This window comes from Colletotrichum truncatum (assembly GCF_014235925.2).
Source record: "Colletotrichum truncatum strain CMES1059 chromosome Unknown Contig_0003, whole genome shotgun sequence".
NCBI classification, from domain to species: domain Eukaryota; kingdom Fungi; phylum Ascomycota; class Sordariomycetes; order Glomerellales; family Glomerellaceae; genus Colletotrichum; species Colletotrichum truncatum.
In genome coordinates, this window is record NW_027222400.1 from 1,084,010 (window position 1) to 1,100,101 (window position 16,092).

Genomic DNA, 16,092 nt, shown 5'->3' on the forward strand with positions numbered 1-16,092 from the left:
TTGGCTGCTTTTTTAATTTTGCAACTCCATCTCATATCTTGGCCATTTCTTGACCTTCCTCAAACCTGTGCAATATTACTGTCGGCCTGACCAGCTGGGACCCATGCAAGAATGAAAAAATGAAGTTGATGGTTTGGACAGAACGATGCCGTCAGACTTGCGTTTTAGACATGTGTGAGACGCACTTGCTGTGTACAGCCGTATCTATGTTTCACCGCAACGATTCTATACGGTAAATGCAGCCGACAGCGAAAACGAGAGGCTGACCCCTCCACGCGAGGAGGCTCTAAGGCGCACTTCGCTGACAACCGATTGTGAATTTCCAAGGGCAAAACGATGGTGATAGTAAGATTCAGCTGTTCAGGGTCCGTATCATCCGTATCCCCGAACTATTAAACGTTGTTACACTTTACATTTTCTGGATCCGAGGCGGAGTTTTGGAATTTGCCGGTTTTCTTCTACCATCTTGATCGACAAACCCACGTGGTGATACAACACAGCCTACCATGTCGATGAATGCCTGACGAATGGTTGAACAAGCGAAAACGAAAACGAGGGGACACGAGGCTTTGCACGAGGTGGAAAAGATGATGAAGAGCTGAGTTTCCGAGATTACATGACGACGCCGCTAGCTTCATGATGATTCCACTGTTCCTTGACAGAATTAACGCGTCAGCACAGAACGAAGTTTTGAACTGGCCCGAACGCAGCATCCTCGATAGCCTCTCCGTCCATATACCCATCCACGTAGACGTCTCCTATGAATTGGAACTTTCCTTCCAAGCCGGTCGGGCGGAGGATGATAGGTGTAGAACACCCGTGAGCAATTACAACCAAATCACCAACGCCCATGTAACCCGTTCCCATACCCATTTTGGTTTGTCCCTCGCCTTCTTGGAGAAGACAGAAGCAACGGCCCATCATGCGGTCCCCAAAGTACTCCTGAAAGATCCGACGAGCTTTGTTCTTCTCAAAATCGAATTCTTTGTCTCTGTACATGTATAGCTCTTCGTCCAAGGGCAACCTACTCAACCGTTGTTGAAGAAAGGCCGCGAAGAGGTGGAAAGATATGTCAATCCACTCTCCGTCGTCCAGTTGCCGTTCTCCTGAACCGAGATCAAGCGTCGAAGGGACATCCCCTAGGCACAACGTTTTGCAGAAAGTCTCCCGTAAAGACTTGTCCCAACCATCGTGCTCGTCCATTAGCATGTGTCTCCATTCCAGAAAAGCCATGAGGTAGTTGGTCAGTCTGCCCATTGTACCGACCGCCATTCCCCTCTCAAATATGGTACCCAAAGTAATTCCGGTAATGGGAAGCTCGTTGCGTAACGGCCATGGCGCCAAGTTCGGGCTGTACTCCCATTTTGTACCTTTCGATGCTTGAAAAGCTGTTCGGTGCGCAAGCTGAGTGGCCGCCAACGATACCGTGTCCGGTGCGTGAGACCAGTCCGGCACCCAGCTAGGGAGATCAAAAGTATCTTGATGAAAGGGATAGTGGATTGCTTCGCATATGATGTCCAGAGACTCGGTCTTCAATATTATGGTGGCAACAATATCCGTGTAAGCTTCTTTCGGGGTGTGTTGAAACTCTCTGAGAAATGAGTTGCTCGGGAGCAGGCTGAGAGCCCCGAGGACCTTGTCCTGTGGTTGCGCAGCCAGCTTGCTTCTACATATGCGCATGACCGTGAGTGGTTTTGGTAGGCTGGGCTCCAAAGCTTCACCTGACAGTCCCGACTCCTTGTTTCCCACCGAGGCCGTTTGGAAACGCCTTCTCCGAGGATCAAACAGACCTTTGGGGCCCTGGGTTGTTAAAATCTGAGCAAAAGAGTAATGACTTTTCGAAAACCGACTCGCCGCACCTCCTGGAGGATATAACTCGTCGACTCTTCGTTTCCAATGAGGCGTGCTGAACTGATCCACAGTCTTCATCAGGGCGTCCCAACCGATTTTGTCAGTGCCACAATAGATTTCGATCCTTTGAGCATAAAAGACTTCTTGCATTACCCACAACCTTTTCCAATATGATCTCTCAAAAAGACTGACTATCGCCTCAACTGCAGGCTTTGAGTTGATCAAATCCCCAATCAGGGCTGGAAATGGTTCCTCTTTTGAATTTTCTACAACGCCAAGCAACGATTCGAATGCCAAACCACTCTTCTCCGACGCCGAGGCGGGCCCTAGCCAGACAGCTACACGCTCAGCTGTTGCATATATCTTATCCATGATCTGAACTTGGCGGCTAAGCTCCTGAATATCGGACTGGTTGATCGAGATAGCATCAGCCCACACCCAGATTGCGTGCACTGAATCCCGAAGAGCTATTAGGGCGTCGCGCAAGCTAGTCGTCACCATCCTGGGTCTTCCATCGATAAGTATCCTTACGTTGTCCCTGCGGTCTCCCCAGGCATACGAGATTGCGGTATACGCTGGTATATTATCCAACCCGAAAGTACGTAGGCTACACTCGATATCTGAACCAGGCTCCGAGGGTTCGACGAGCACTAACCTGACTTCTTCGGAAGAAAGGGTGTTGTCGAGATCAACAGCACGAGGTCGTGCATATCGAGCGACGGGCCGAGATTCCATGCGTGAAGATTCAGGTCGAACCAAAAGAGGGGCGATGGTAATATCTGTGTAGTCGGTGACACTGTAATTCTCTCTGGATTGCCTTCCAGGAGAAGGCCTTTGAAACCAGTATGAATTCGCGTCCCTTTTACCAAGGCTTCTCTGGGCATGTCTGTCACTTCTAAATTCTTCCATGGCACTGGATGTGCGTACGATTCTTTGCTTCCAGTTGGGAATCGTATCGCAAAGATCTCTGAGATGGTTCTGATGGCAAAACTTATACTTGGGTTGCGAAGTTTTCGGATGCCTAGCAGCAGCTTCAGCTGGAAAAAGGGTCAGTTTGCGGCTGAGTGCTGCTTACATTACGAATATGAAGGCTGCAGGGTTGTCATTCGCCTCCTGATCCGTTGACAAAGCAGTGTGGTTCAGGCAGCAGCAACAGTCGTGATCCAGTCAAAACGAGCCTCATCTTTTCCAACCTGGGTTAATAACAGTTGAATCCATAGCAATAACGTCTCATTCATTCATTGGTTTAATAACAGTTCTGATACAGAGCAGGAAAAAGAAAGAAGGTAATATCGTCAAAGTTTAAAAACAGAGCATGGGAGCTAATATTCCACTAATTCACTCGCAGCACAATAACAGTAGCCTAAACTACGAGGCCCTTTTTTTTCTTCGTTTACTTGTTAAATTTCTTAACTGCTCTAGAATAAAGTAGTGTATTACCAAAGGTGAGAGTTAACTAATTGCCAAAGCGAACCATGCCATGGGCCTGGACACTACAAGGCCAAGTGTCTAGAGATGGCCGTGTAAGGGGGAATCCAAGGGGCACGCAAGGGGCACTTTGGCAAACCAGGGGCAGACTGCTTCCTGCCAAACCAGTAGTCTACAAGAACGAGGAGTCCCAATCCCCTGATTGATTGGAAGGGCCAGAGAAGACCACCTAGCCAGCGTCTTCTACTGACCTGTTCACTCTGTGCCATACTGTCCCTGATACAACACATGGTATCCAACGACAGAAGGTACCTCACTATCACCAAAGACAGTCCTTTATCAAACAGGTGTAAGCTACATCTGGAGTCAAGGTGACGACACAATCAAATAGGTAACTCCATCATATGGGTAAACAAGTAGCCGGTTGTCAACCACATTAAAGTTGTATCCTGATACTCTGGCTCCGATAAAGTACCAAATGACGAGGAATTTGTGTATAACACGACGATACAAAACCGTGGCATTTCACGAGCACTTTGATAAGATTTCAAAATACAATTGTCCTCAAATATCCGAGGCACGTCCGTTGAGAGCGAACACCAAGTAAATGCCTTCCAAAGCTCGTAACGAGAGAGCCAAGAATGAATGAACCGGAAATTGGCGATACTCTAATTTAACGATTTCGAGCAGTTGAACTGGTAAGTATGAACTTGTAGTGACCATCCTCTACGTGCGCGGTACTCCGTCCGGGAAATGCCGAATGCCAGCTTGCATTATCAACGTTCAGGTATGGTACTGAAATGCAAGACTTACCAAGTTGATGCGCTTGATACAACAACGACATGTGACTGCAACAATAAGCTAGGTACACAGTGGAATATCACGGCTGATGAGTAGTGGTCCAGGGGCAAGCTGAAATTCCCAATGAAAGGTTGAATTAGCGTAGAGTAAACTTGACTGGAAACTAATTAAATCACTGATGCGTGCGGAACTCAGACCACTATAAAACAAACCTGCTTGCGAGTTCCAGTACAGAACTAAAGCGCCCCAACAACATTCGACTGAGTATGTTAGTTTAAAACACCCAAGACATTGGCTCCTGCAGGTTGGACCTGAAGCAACAGAAAGATTGCAGTATGAATTGCTGATTCGTGGCTTGCTAGTTCTCCGGTTTTGACAGCGGTGGATTGGTATCACGATGAGTATGGAAACGAGTGAATCGGGCTAACCGAGTTGAAGTGGCTTGCTGGATATTGAAATTGTGTAGCTGTGGGATTCTATACCATTTTAAACACATTGGATTGCTAAGTCACGGACTCGCCGCAATTGGTTACAAGCACAGCTGCGGTCGGAATGTGGTGGTGAAACATGTCGGTTTGCTGAACCTTACGTCAATCTCGATCGTGTCTCAGCCTGTGTCTCTTAATTTCCAGATATCAGAATTTTTGTGCCTTGAGATGGAAGCCTACACCCAAATCAAAAGGGTGGACGGATGTGGCTTGCTGAATCTCTGCTGCTTAGCTTGATGGGGTAACTTTCTGGATTGCTAACTTGACGCATACTGAAAAAAATAACAACAACAATCACGAGTGAGGAGGCATGAAACGAAGAAAATAAGCGAGCAACAAACTTTTATCGTTTGATCTGTTGTCTCTAATATCCACAATCTGCTAGGAGGTCACGTTTGTCAGCAGTTGGCTCAATAATCTCATGCCAATCCGGGTTCGACTGGGGATATTATGCATTTCTACAAGCCTCTGAATGGAAAGAGGCTGCGTAACGGGGCTTGCTGATGTTTTTCAGCCATGAAATATCATCGCGATTTATGTCGTCTTCCCCTTAGATGTACCTATGAGATTGTCTAGTTGAGATGTATAAGAAGAGGCCACTTTACATGGGAGATTTCCTCAACTACACACTCAAAACACCTCATTGAAAAGACCTCTTCACTTCACTTGTCAAACCCAAAACTATCCTATTCTTTACATCAACCATGAAGCCCGCATCTTTTGCCATTATTGTTGGTAGCCTTGTCGCCGGTCGAGCGACTGCATCTCCAGCGGAGGAGCTACATGGTCGCCAAGCTGGGTGCGATCGAGACAACTGCCTTCGCGCGGTTGCGGGCCTGCGCCCTGGGGCCGAAGTTGCTCTGGCTGACTGCTCATCATGGATGATCATCACCGAAACTCCTTGCCTGTCAACCGTGACTCAAACAGCAACCGTCACGTCATTTACCACCACGGTGGATCACCCTTTCCCGGGTCTTAGGAAGATGAAGCGAGAGGAGCTTGAGGGACGCCAAGCCTCATCTACTGCAGCCGCTGAGCCATCCTGCGTGCCCTTGCAGAATAGCCCGAGCAACATGCCAGCCTACATTCAAACGGCTTGCCAGTTAACCATCGGCTCACTCGTCCCAACGGCGCGCTACTCGTCCGCTTGCTCGTGTGATGGCGTCTTAGCCACAACGACCACACTACCGGCCTCCTCGACGACTGTGACAAGCACTAGTACAATTCTAGCAGCTTATACGCCCACAGAGGTACCGGATGCTTTCATTCTTCAATCATCCGGTGACGGGAGCCTGTACGTGACCGTTGAAGGCAATGGTGCTATACGCCTCATCAACGACATAACAGCTGCCTCACCATTCTACCTCGACCGTGATGGGCAGCTGCACAACTTCAATAGCCGAAACAAAACTTTGGTAAATTACTATCAGCCTAATCCCGCCGCTGCCGATAACAAGGTGTACAATGACGTACAGAGCGATGATAACTACCGTATCACCTGTAGGGAGGTGATTCTTGGCCCGAATACCATCCACGGGGACTGCGAATCAAGCAGCTCGTCGGAGGCCAGTTCAGTTGTGCGCGGTTTTATCTACTGCCCGGATGAGGGCGGTTACCTTTACATGGGTTCGAACTGGACGAGCATGCGCTGTGTCAGCGGATATTTCTTTAGGGGCTTCCGGCTGCAGGCGTACACAAGCAACTAGACAAGTGGAATTGATCTAACTGTCAGGTTTGAACTTTCTGTTACGCCTCGATTCATATTTAGGTCTTTTTTTTTATTAGTCAAATTCCCTTTGTTAGTATTGAATCAGCTCTGGAGGAAACTGGGAGAAGAAAGCGAAAAAAAAAAAAAAAAAAGGTCTCATTTGTTAGAAAACGTGTTCAATTAGAAATACTAATGAAGATGGTCAGCTGCGTCCTTTTTCAAACAGCTTTCCTTTCACAGATTGCTAGTTTATAATAAATGTGCGAGCAAAATTTGGTCAGTTATGCGTCCGTGATAGTCTTCTCGAGCATTTGCTTGAAGACTACATTTCGTACGCAGCATGTTAATACTCTATGACGGAGCGTGAGCAGATAAACTACCGCGCATTCTCTCGGTCGACAGGTTTACCTTGTAAGACCGGAGTTCACGGAATCCTCGAATGGTGATGAGATGAACTGATCAGCAGTTTCATGTACCTACCAGTTTATGATCAATATATTGTGGATTGGCTTCTTTTCCAGCACGAACCTCATAAGCTGAGAAGCCCCCACAAAAATTTCATGTGTCAGACGAAGTGCACATTGAGATGATGGGAGTGCGTGATTCAAGGTTTCCCCTTGGATCAAATCATGCTGTCTCGACGCATCGGGAGTTTTGAGAGTGTTGGCTCCACCAATCAAAATATAAAAAAACAGAATGCGCTGCCTAAACTCAATTGTATTATGTGTTCTGTTTAGTGGAGAAGATTCCCGTCTTAAGCTTCATCTCTCGCCGTTTAACTTCTTGATTTCAGAGGATGTTGGTTCAGATGACAACTGAATAATTGAAGTCGGGAACTCCTCATCATGATTGCTAGCTCCAGTGATTTCAATTCATGTAACAATCACAGTGTTCTGTACTTTATTTGTTATTTTCGATATCGGTTGTCGAACCTCGGATTGCCGGGAATTGCATGTCATGCCAAGGCTTTGCCAAGACCGTAACAGAAATTGCTTTGAAGAACCCATCAAAATGCTTCTGCTGGCATAAGTCCGTGTCAAGAGACCTTTTTAGTTCCATCTCGCCAAACAAACGTTAACCCCTAAGATATACTATGGTTGCACCAAACAATGAAATCTCTACAGGAAAGGGAAGATCTGGCGAAACCAACCGCACTTTCAGGGTTAAGGTAATAGCTTAAACATCGACGAGACTTCTGACAGGCGAACTTGTCTAGCTTAGGCAATCGACCATCTGCACAAGCAACGCTCTCTGACAGTGTCCAAGAGATATAGATTGCTCCAAAAGCTTAATTAGTGAGAAGAGATGCCGAGTCCATGACCATGGTAGCCTTGGCACTCGGCGAGACTGACAATCGGCTGTTGGTGGGATCAAGTATGTGGAAATACGCAAGAAAAACAACTTTTTGCCAATATCTCGCAATTATCTCATGCATATGGAATTCTTATGCCACCAATGACAGGAAGATTCACTGCCTAGGATTCCGTCCACCGGCTGGGTCTTGATCCAAACCAGGGCTCCCGTGCCCCGCCCACCGGCAAATGTGCATCAAAAGCTACCCAAGTTACTCATTCCGTATGGGCTTTGGTGGAGTCAAGAAGCCTCCCCACATTCAGATCGTGCTGGGACTACACGTGAGTACGAGAGAAATATCATTTGATGTGGTGTGGCAACGCTAACCCGAGTGTTCTACGACTCAATTAGGGTCTCAAATATATGTGATACAGATGCCTCTCCACTTGACGAATATAAATTAAGCACCAGTCGAAACTTTGTTGACAAGCTTCTTTGTAGTTGGTTTGCTTAAATGTTCGTAATGTGCCTACATAGTACATGTAATCGTGTTAGCGCCAGTAATCTCACCGGTTTCAGCTAGTCATCTCTCCCGTAGCTAGGGTCCCCAGAGAAAAATAAATAGCTATGTGGAGGGCATGTCGAATGAGAACATGAGCTGCTGTCTGGCGAAGAGTTGCCATTCGCGGAATGTTTAAGGTTACATGATTCGCAAACCCATACCACACTTTATTTTTTTAAGTCTTGTAATCTCTCGGCGGGTGGAGCTAACTCTGTGTAGATAGCGAGGTCATGTTGAAAATAGTTGGGCAGCACGGAATAGCCGTTTGGTCGGAAGCCCCTTGCATATCATACAGAAACAGCGCCTGTTGAAGACAGTCAAGATCACGTATATAAAGTGTGAACGGGTAGCGTAGTTCTCAGGTTCTTGTAGCTTCTGACAGCGACATTTTCATACTCTTCAATTCTTAGTTTACTTGGTCTTTTAAACAACCTCCTCAATCACTCCCGATTAGAAATCGGTATTTCAACATGAAGTTCACTATTGTCCTGGCGACGTTGTTCGGAGGCCTTGCGGCTGCGTCTCCTACTCCCGCGAAACAGCGCGAAGGAAAGGCTTCGGCGGATAAGACAGCATCTTTCAATGACAAAGCAACTTTAGGCTATGCTACCCTTAATGGCGGGTAAGAAATGAATTCAAGGCTAGACAATCGACACCAGCTCACAAGTCTGCAGTACCTCCGGCGGTGCCGGTGGCCCAGTCGTTCGCGTCTCTACCCTTGATGACTTCGCCGCTGCCGTCAGTGAGAAGGACAACTCGCCCAAGATCGTCGTTGTCGAGGGTCTCATCAAGGGTAGTGCCAACGTTCGCATTGGTAGCAACAAGTCCATTATCGGCCTTCCAGGCGCTGGTCAGTTATCTCAACATTGTTAGATTACAAAACGAGATCGTTGATTTTCTTTAGGTTTCGAGGGAATCGGCCTGTATGCTCGCCGCCAGCATAACATCATTCTGCGAAACATCAAATCCAGCAAGGTCCCCGCCACCAATGGCGACGGTTTCAGAATTGACGTAAGTTGGCCTAAAATGATTCAACTTGAAGTCCGCAGACTAACATTTTGCCCACACAGGAAACCACCAACGTTTGGGTGGACCACTGCGAGTTCAGCTCCTCTCTTGACCAGGACAAGGACTTTTATGACGGCCTCGTCGATGCTTCTCACGGTTCTGACTACATTACCGTTTCTTAGTAAGTTCCGAAGACACTGGGATTCCCGTTCCACTTCTAACATACAAAAGCACTCATTTCCACGACCACTGGAAGACTTCTTTGATTGGCCACAGCGATACCAATGGGGCTCAGGACAAGGACCACCTTCACATCACCTACGCCAACAACTACTGGGCTGATTTCGGATCCCGAGGCCCATCCGTTCGCTTCGGTACTGCCCACATCTACAACTCTTACTACCTGAAGTAAGTTTTGATGCAATCTGCAGCTTTAGACACAAAAGGAAAAATGTGATTCTAACAATTTCCAGCGGACATACTTCTGGTATCAACACCCGCGAAGGTGCGCAGGTTCTCGTTCAGAGCAACGCGTTCAAGAACGTCCTCCTTCCTATCACCACCCAGGACTCTAAGATCAAGGGCTTCGCCAATGCCATTGACAATGACCTTGGTGGTGCCGAAAACTCTGCCCCGGTTGGCAGCCTGGACGCTGACTCCCCCCCTTACCCTTACACCCTTCTTGGCTCTGCCAAGGTCGAATCCACTGTCCCTGGACAGGCTGGCCAAAAGCTTACATTCTAAACCACGGAGACGCAATAAGTCCCGAATTTTCATACTGCCAAAGTGTCGATCATTTAAACACCATTTTCCTACCAGATTAACTTACTTCTAAGGACATTCGGCATGTGGCATGCGGATAGTTCAGCTTATCTTACTTGTAGATACTTAATTCAATTTGTACATGTCATTTTCACGCTGATGATATTTTTGAAACTCCCACAACTTCTACAATATTTCGAATCTGATCTTTTAGATGAAAGATGGCTCTGAATTAAATTTCCAGTTGCAAAAGTTGAATATGCTCCCGGTCTCCGCAAAGTCTGATTATTTCGGCGACAAAACTAATCATGTTGAGCTATTCTTTTAGAGGACACTGGTGACGATCAGCCATATTTCAGGCTGCACGCATGCATTCTTTTTTGTGAAAGTAGATTTCAATTTTTCTCGTCTCACTCTGATAAAAACAACCGCAATTACAGTCATGAGCACCCAGAGTAAAGAGATTTTTAAAAACCTAGGGGTAGAGAAACCTAGCCGGCTGTGACTGTCAAAAATATCACTGTATGCTTCGTGCGCTCTCATGAATTATATATTATTTGTCAGGAATGAATCAAGCTACTTTCTTAATACACCACAAAACATAGATTCTTATCTGAACTCCTTCTGATCGTGTTGTTTTGATGGATCAGACTCAGCTTACTGGCTTTAGAGTCTACGACCTTGAATCCGTCAACACTTTGATATTTCTCTCTATGAATACTGGCTGGTCATAGAACGGTTCTTGCCTGACTCTGAATCTTGTTTATGCGGAGAGTTGCACAACGGGTATGACGAGCCAGGGCCATACGAAAGGCTAGATTTCGTCGATTTCGTTTGGTCTCCGCTCTCAACATGAGATTTATCCCGTATCATAGAACTACAAGGGGCAATCCACTTGCGTATTTTGCTGCATATGGGTCGCAACATAGGGAGGCTGCCACATATCATTGCGAAATTGACCTCAATGAGTGACCAAATGACAACATCCACATTGTCCCCTGGGGAATGCAAATCAGCAATGTGAAGAGATAACGTGATTTTAAAGCTGGGCACTCACAGGTGGGGTCAAAAGAATACTCAGCATATGAGACCAAATACTTGATTCGAATCATGCTTGCAACGCATGCACTGTGACTTGTCAGCTCTCAGGTTCGATACTCCCTAGAAGTTTGGGCTTCTATTAACTTACAATGAGCCTAAGGTTAGCAACAAAATAGACAGCAACTTTTTTCGTGTTTCAAGTTTCAGCTTGATCAGCTCAGGAAGCGGTAAAATAATGAGAATGACGTCGTATGTCAGGGTACATGCAGCCCCTGCAAAAGCTATGGCCGTAAGATCAAGACAGTGGCCGTGTATCGATCGATCCCATATCGACTGCATTGGGAAGCATTGAAAAAATAGTAGCAATAGAAAAAGAACATTTTGTACGACAAGAAGGACAAGAAGGGCTATTACTGTCTTGCGAAACCACGGTGTAATGAATATCCGTAAGTAGAAAAAGCAGATGGAGGCTTTGGCAGCGACCCTAAACTGAATTAGCCTTATGTGTTTTACCTAGATGAATGAGGAGGACGTATCATACTGCCTCAAAAGATATAGGAACTGAGTAACGTAGAGCAACTTCATACAGATATTAGCCGTAGACCTACTTACCAAAGGGGTTAGATGTTTCCAACCTTAAGAATGGGTATCGCATTTTCTGGCTCGATATTCCAGTAGTGCAAACCGAAGCCAAGTGAAACATCTATTCAGTTGTGAAATCAGTGAATCTGTTTGTTGATGGGCTACTGTGACGAAGGAAGTCTTACGGGCAACACCACAACCGACTGTAACCAACATGGAGACCTGCAGCTGTTAATGTCTGTGGCTTGAATACTGCACGTATGGTCATTTGTGGAAAAGCATTACCAGAGCCATCAATGCTGTCCAGTCATCCCACCAAAGCTTTATTTTAGCCATTCGCCTCGCGATAAACCGAAGTACAACAATAGCAACAGTGAATACTGGGAGAGTGCTAAAGAGTAGTCGACAAGATTGGCGGCGATGTTCATCAACTGGATACCCCCGGCAAAGCTCTCGTGACGCTTGAGCAGTAACTGATGCGGAAAGTAGGAAGTAAGTTTGACAATCGTCACGTCAAATATAAAAGAAGAACACGAGAAATTGCAACGCTTACTTATTTGATCTTGAAACTCGCAAGATGTCTGAATGCACGCCGATGCCTTAGCTTGAAGGGTAATGTTGTTGCAAACACAGTCCGACAGCCTGTCAAGGGTGCATTCTCCCATCCGGAAGACCTCGAGAAGACATGGCGTCTGTTATGCATGAGAGCACTTCGGTTAACTCTCTGTACGATGAAGCCGTCTCATAGCAAGTGATTTCTCGAGACTAGTAATTTTCCTGGTTTGAAAGTAATGTCTACTTACCGAACAACTCGGTGATTTTGTTATCAAGGCAATTGGCGAAACTTCTCTTCGATCTGGATTGGCCGCTGCCTGTACCGCTACAGCAAAGCAGAGTGAGACACTTATCCAGGCGAACATGCTTTTCCTCATTCTCGGTTGTGTGTTTTCGGGAAAAAAATCCACCAGCGATTCTTAACTTGTAAAGGAAACAGAGAAGGCGGTGTTTTGCTAAATATGTGGCACGCGGCGTCTCAATTCATGGATGAATGCTCCTATGTGGCGCATGAAGTTGATGAAAACGGGCATTGAGACGGGCGGCGAATCTGTGATATCCCGCTTCTAAACGCCACAGTCTGAGGCCTGGTCATGTTATTGGTCGAGACAATCATCGTATGATGTGCTCCAGTCTGTGTAGAATGCTTGTATCGACAAAGCTAAAAAAGTGCCAGGCCACTTCCACCCGCAGACACTTTGCTTCAAAGAACTTGTGAGACATGACTATTGCATTAGAGTTTTAGAAGCCTATGATGAACAGTCGGTGCAGTGATACTAGACGCCCATTGAACGAATATGCAAAAGTAGCAAGCAAGCAAACTTTGCTTGACTGGGCTTGGCCGCAGTCGGTTTACAGCATCCCTGCAACAAGTTTAGTGTCAGACGCGAACCTATGAAATTGCCATGAGAGGGCGTATTCTTTAACGAGTCTTTTCCATCAACAAGGTCGCTAGGTTTTCTCTAACTGACCGATTTGGGTTTCGAGTGCTAGGTGGCTGTAAAAGCAGCTAGATGTCGGCCGTCAGGCCATATGACATAAGCTTGATAGTGTGGCTATGACTGTTGAGAGAAGCAAAACTTACACTTGAGCAAGGTTCAGAGGCATTTGTGGCTCTAAACTGGTAAGTACACAGAGCCTAATGATGGTGTTGTGCGTTTCCAAGAAGCCTACTGGCTGCATTATATCTAGACCTTGCGCTTTCCAATTTCTCCAGGCCTATCACCGAAATGAACTAGGTAATGAATGTAATTCTATGCTGGACATTATAACAAGCAGTGAACTAACTGTCTGAATGATTGAAATGCCCTAAAATGGACAGCGGATGAGAGCGATGCCTAATGGAGACGTAAAATGCTCTGAATGCCAGCCTTTCGAAGACATTCTGTCTCGTTCAGCTATGCAACAGCAGAAACTATCTCCAACATTGCAAAGATTGTGATTGAGACCACCCTGTCGACTTTTTTCACTGGCTCTTTTGTTCACCACAGCTTTTCCTCCTAAAAATAAGACGAACTCGTCGCCGCATCAAGTTGAAGATGCGCTGCTTCATAGAAGGCATCTTCTCATGGGGCAGGATTTCTGGAGTAGTAACGACAGGAATTCGCATTTCGAATGAGGCAGGAGGTTGAAAAGGCTCACAGTGGTCCTCGTCGGTCGCAATGCCAGGGTTCACCTCGATTGCGTCGACTTCATTAACAATGCGAGCCATTTGACGCCGGATAGCCTGGCGTGCCTGATCAAGCCCATCGATAGTTGCCTCAAACGGGCTGTTGTCTTCAATATAGGGGTAAAATCCGTCTTTCTTCGTGCTTGACTCGGTGGTCTTCGCCTGCACTGTAACTGCAGAAGTAGAAGAGGCCGACTTTTGGGCACTGTCCACTTTCTCAAATACCTCAGAAGCTTCCTTTACTTCCCACGGCACAATTTCCATCGTTTTCTGGCGGACTTGAAACATTTGGTCGGAGATCTGCTTATATAGCGTTTTGTAACTCATGAACGACTCCATAAGCATATTTGTGTAAATCTGCGCATTCTCATACTGAAGTTTCGAATGAGCTGGTCGATGTTTTGTGATGAAGCTTCTTAGGTTTTCGTACTTAGTAAGAATAGCGTACGTCCTCTGGGGGCACTCTGCCACGAGATCAGGGAAGCGTGTTGCTGCTTTCATGAGGCTCTTAATATCCCATTGCTGCTCCATAGGTTTTATTCGTCCACCGCCACACCAGCTTACTTGAATCGTAGTCTCCGTGTTAGACTCGATCTTATTTCGAGCAATAGCAATGTTAGACTCGGCTTCAGGACCCATGGGGCCAGCTGTGAAGGCAATCTTTGCTTCCTTCTGAAGATCCAACTTCTCAGCCTTGTCAAGAATCTTCATGCTGACGACGGCGTTGAACTCGCCTCCCTCTAGGAATCCAGAGATGAACGTGTCTCCATACACTTTTTGAAAGTTTTCCTTGTTTACTCCTTGAATATCATTGAAATGGAGCGCGTCCTTAAAGTTAATAGTCTGGTTGACGACCTTTACTGAAATGTAAAACGTCAAATCGGACTCCTTGAATTTGTCGCTGTCGATGAAAGAGCCTCTGCCGTTGCCGCCAATCTTGGCAGCCTTGATGGAGAGAGCGCCCGAAATACACATATCGTCCGTGATGTCACTCAGACGGTCTACAAACCGACTAGTGTAGGTGACAGTTTGACTTGGCCCTCGCATTATGCTGGCGTCAAACACGTATTCATGTTCATCGCGGCCCATGCCGTTCAGTCGCCTGGGGAACTCGTTCTGTTTCAGCATGGCTAGCATTTTGCCCATAGCAAGGGCCTTGCCCTTGTCATCCGTAGCGTTGTTGATGGACCTGTACATTTCCATTCGGCACTCCCTCTCGAAGCGGCGTGTTTCCTCGCGTATCTTTCGACGCTCTTCACGAGCTTCCTCCCGGCATTTTTGGTTCTCAGCACGCATTTCCTTTTCAACCTCTTTTCGGTGTTCGCGCTGCTCCTGAAGCCTTTCATTTTCGATTCGACGGAGAATGGCTTGATCTTCATCATCTGCGACCATTATCGCGGTGTTGACAGATGCCAGCCTCGCCTCTGGTTTGTGCCAGTCTGCAGACTTGTGGTCTTTTGTTGATGCAACAGTGCAAGTTCCATCTTGCGGGCAAACACAAGAGGCAAGCTCAGTCTTTTCAGACATGCTCTCCTCGGTGACGCTCTCTGCAACATTTTGTGATTGGTGCTCTGTAAACTCAGCAATTGCATCTGACGCTCCTTCCTTTCCTACAGCTTTGGCAGTTGGTGATCCATCTTGTGTTTGGGCACGTACACCTTTCCAAGCGTTATTTACTCAGCAACTATAAGTAGATGGGGGTTTCTTACGCTCGATAACCACGGAGGTCTTGTTAAAGTCAGCTTGCATTTCCGGATACTCCTGGAGCTGAGGGTGATGGGAAAGGTCTCCGAAGCCAGTATAACGATTTTCAACGACCACTTCCTTCTGGCGTGTCCAAGCTGAACACTTCGCCATTGATTGGGCAAGTATTCGCATAGTTGTGCCATCATTTAGAAGGATATTCTCGGCGCGGTCATTGTTAACTACCACGGCGTCATCGACACAGATTTGTTGGGTGTAGGAATTGAATCTAGACAAGCCTTGAGTCAGTCCATTTCATTAAACTGCTTGTGGAAAGGCAATTGATAATTCCCACTCATACCCTTGGCCGAGTCTCATGGCGTTGTTATATGGCACCAAAAATAGCGCCATATTCGGTAGTTTTCGTGTGAAATTCTTCTTTAATCCTTGGTGAATTTGCTTGGATTCAGACCTGTTGGAAATTCGAGTAATAGCTGGAAGTATGCCCTCCTTTTCTGCAGTGATGCAATGTTATTCAAATTGACAAGTGGATGCTGTTTATTGTGCGCAATATACCCAAGGTCGGGTTATCATAGCAGTCCAGAAAGCAATTCGACCTGGCGCCTGAAACAAACCTCACACCTTATTGTTCAGCTGCAAT

General features: G+C 46.5%; 6 protein-coding genes across 6 annotated transcripts; 2 read left to right on the top strand and 4 right to left on the bottom strand.

Moving 5' to 3' along the window:
• Positions 1-672: 672 nt before the first annotated feature.
• Positions 673-2,760, bottom strand: CTRU02_205174 (heterokaryon incompatibility protein; the record flags this gene model as incomplete). Its single annotated transcript, XM_036724247.2, has 1 exon — positions 673-2,760. One exon carries the CDS (start codon positions 2,758-2,760, stop codon positions 673-675), a length of 2,088 nt encoding a protein of 695 aa, XP_036583874.2.
• Positions 2,761-5,272: 2,512 nt separating this feature from the next.
• CTRU02_205175 (FAD dependent oxidoreductase) lies at positions 5,273-6,274 on the top strand (the record flags this gene model as incomplete). The annotated part of the gene is made up of 1 exon (XM_036724246.1): positions 5,273-6,274. One exon carries the CDS (start codon positions 5,273-5,275, stop codon positions 6,272-6,274), a length of 1,002 nt encoding a protein of 333 aa, XP_036583873.1.
• Positions 6,275-8,601: 2,327 nt separating this feature from the next.
• Positions 8,602-9,883, top strand: CTRU02_205176 (pectate lyase a; the record flags this gene model as incomplete). Its single annotated transcript, XM_036724245.1, has 6 exons — positions 8,602-8,753; positions 8,806-8,981; positions 9,036-9,142; positions 9,202-9,320; positions 9,371-9,547; positions 9,613-9,883. 6 exons carry the CDS (start codon positions 8,602-8,604, stop codon positions 9,881-9,883), a joined length of 1,002 nt encoding a protein of 333 aa, XP_036583872.1.
• A 729-nt stretch (positions 9,884-10,612) lies between these two features.
• Positions 10,613-11,013, bottom strand: CTRU02_205177 (CFEM domain containing integral membrane protein; the record flags this gene model as incomplete). The annotated part of the gene is made up of 2 exons (XM_036724244.2): positions 10,613-10,899; positions 10,959-11,013. The coding sequence occupies 2 exons, from the start codon at positions 11,011-11,013 to the stop codon at positions 10,613-10,615; spliced, it is 342 nt and encodes a 113-aa protein (XP_036583871.2).
• A 775-nt stretch (positions 11,014-11,788) lies between these two features.
• Positions 11,789-12,189, bottom strand: CTRU02_205178 (CFEM domain containing integral membrane protein; the record flags this gene model as incomplete). The annotated part of the gene is made up of 2 exons (XM_036724243.1): positions 11,789-11,997; positions 12,078-12,189. The coding sequence occupies 2 exons, from the start codon at positions 12,187-12,189 to the stop codon at positions 11,789-11,791; spliced, it is 321 nt and encodes a 106-aa protein (XP_036583870.1).
• Positions 12,190-13,544: 1,355 nt separating this feature from the next.
• Positions 13,545-15,842, bottom strand: CTRU02_205179 (uncharacterized protein; the record flags this gene model as incomplete). The annotated part of the gene is made up of 4 exons (XM_070204513.1): positions 13,545-14,120; positions 14,313-15,319; positions 15,458-15,720; positions 15,793-15,842. 4 exons carry the CDS (start codon positions 15,840-15,842, stop codon positions 13,545-13,547), a joined length of 1,896 nt encoding a protein of 631 aa, XP_070061617.1.
• Positions 15,843-16,092: the final 250 nt, after the last annotated feature.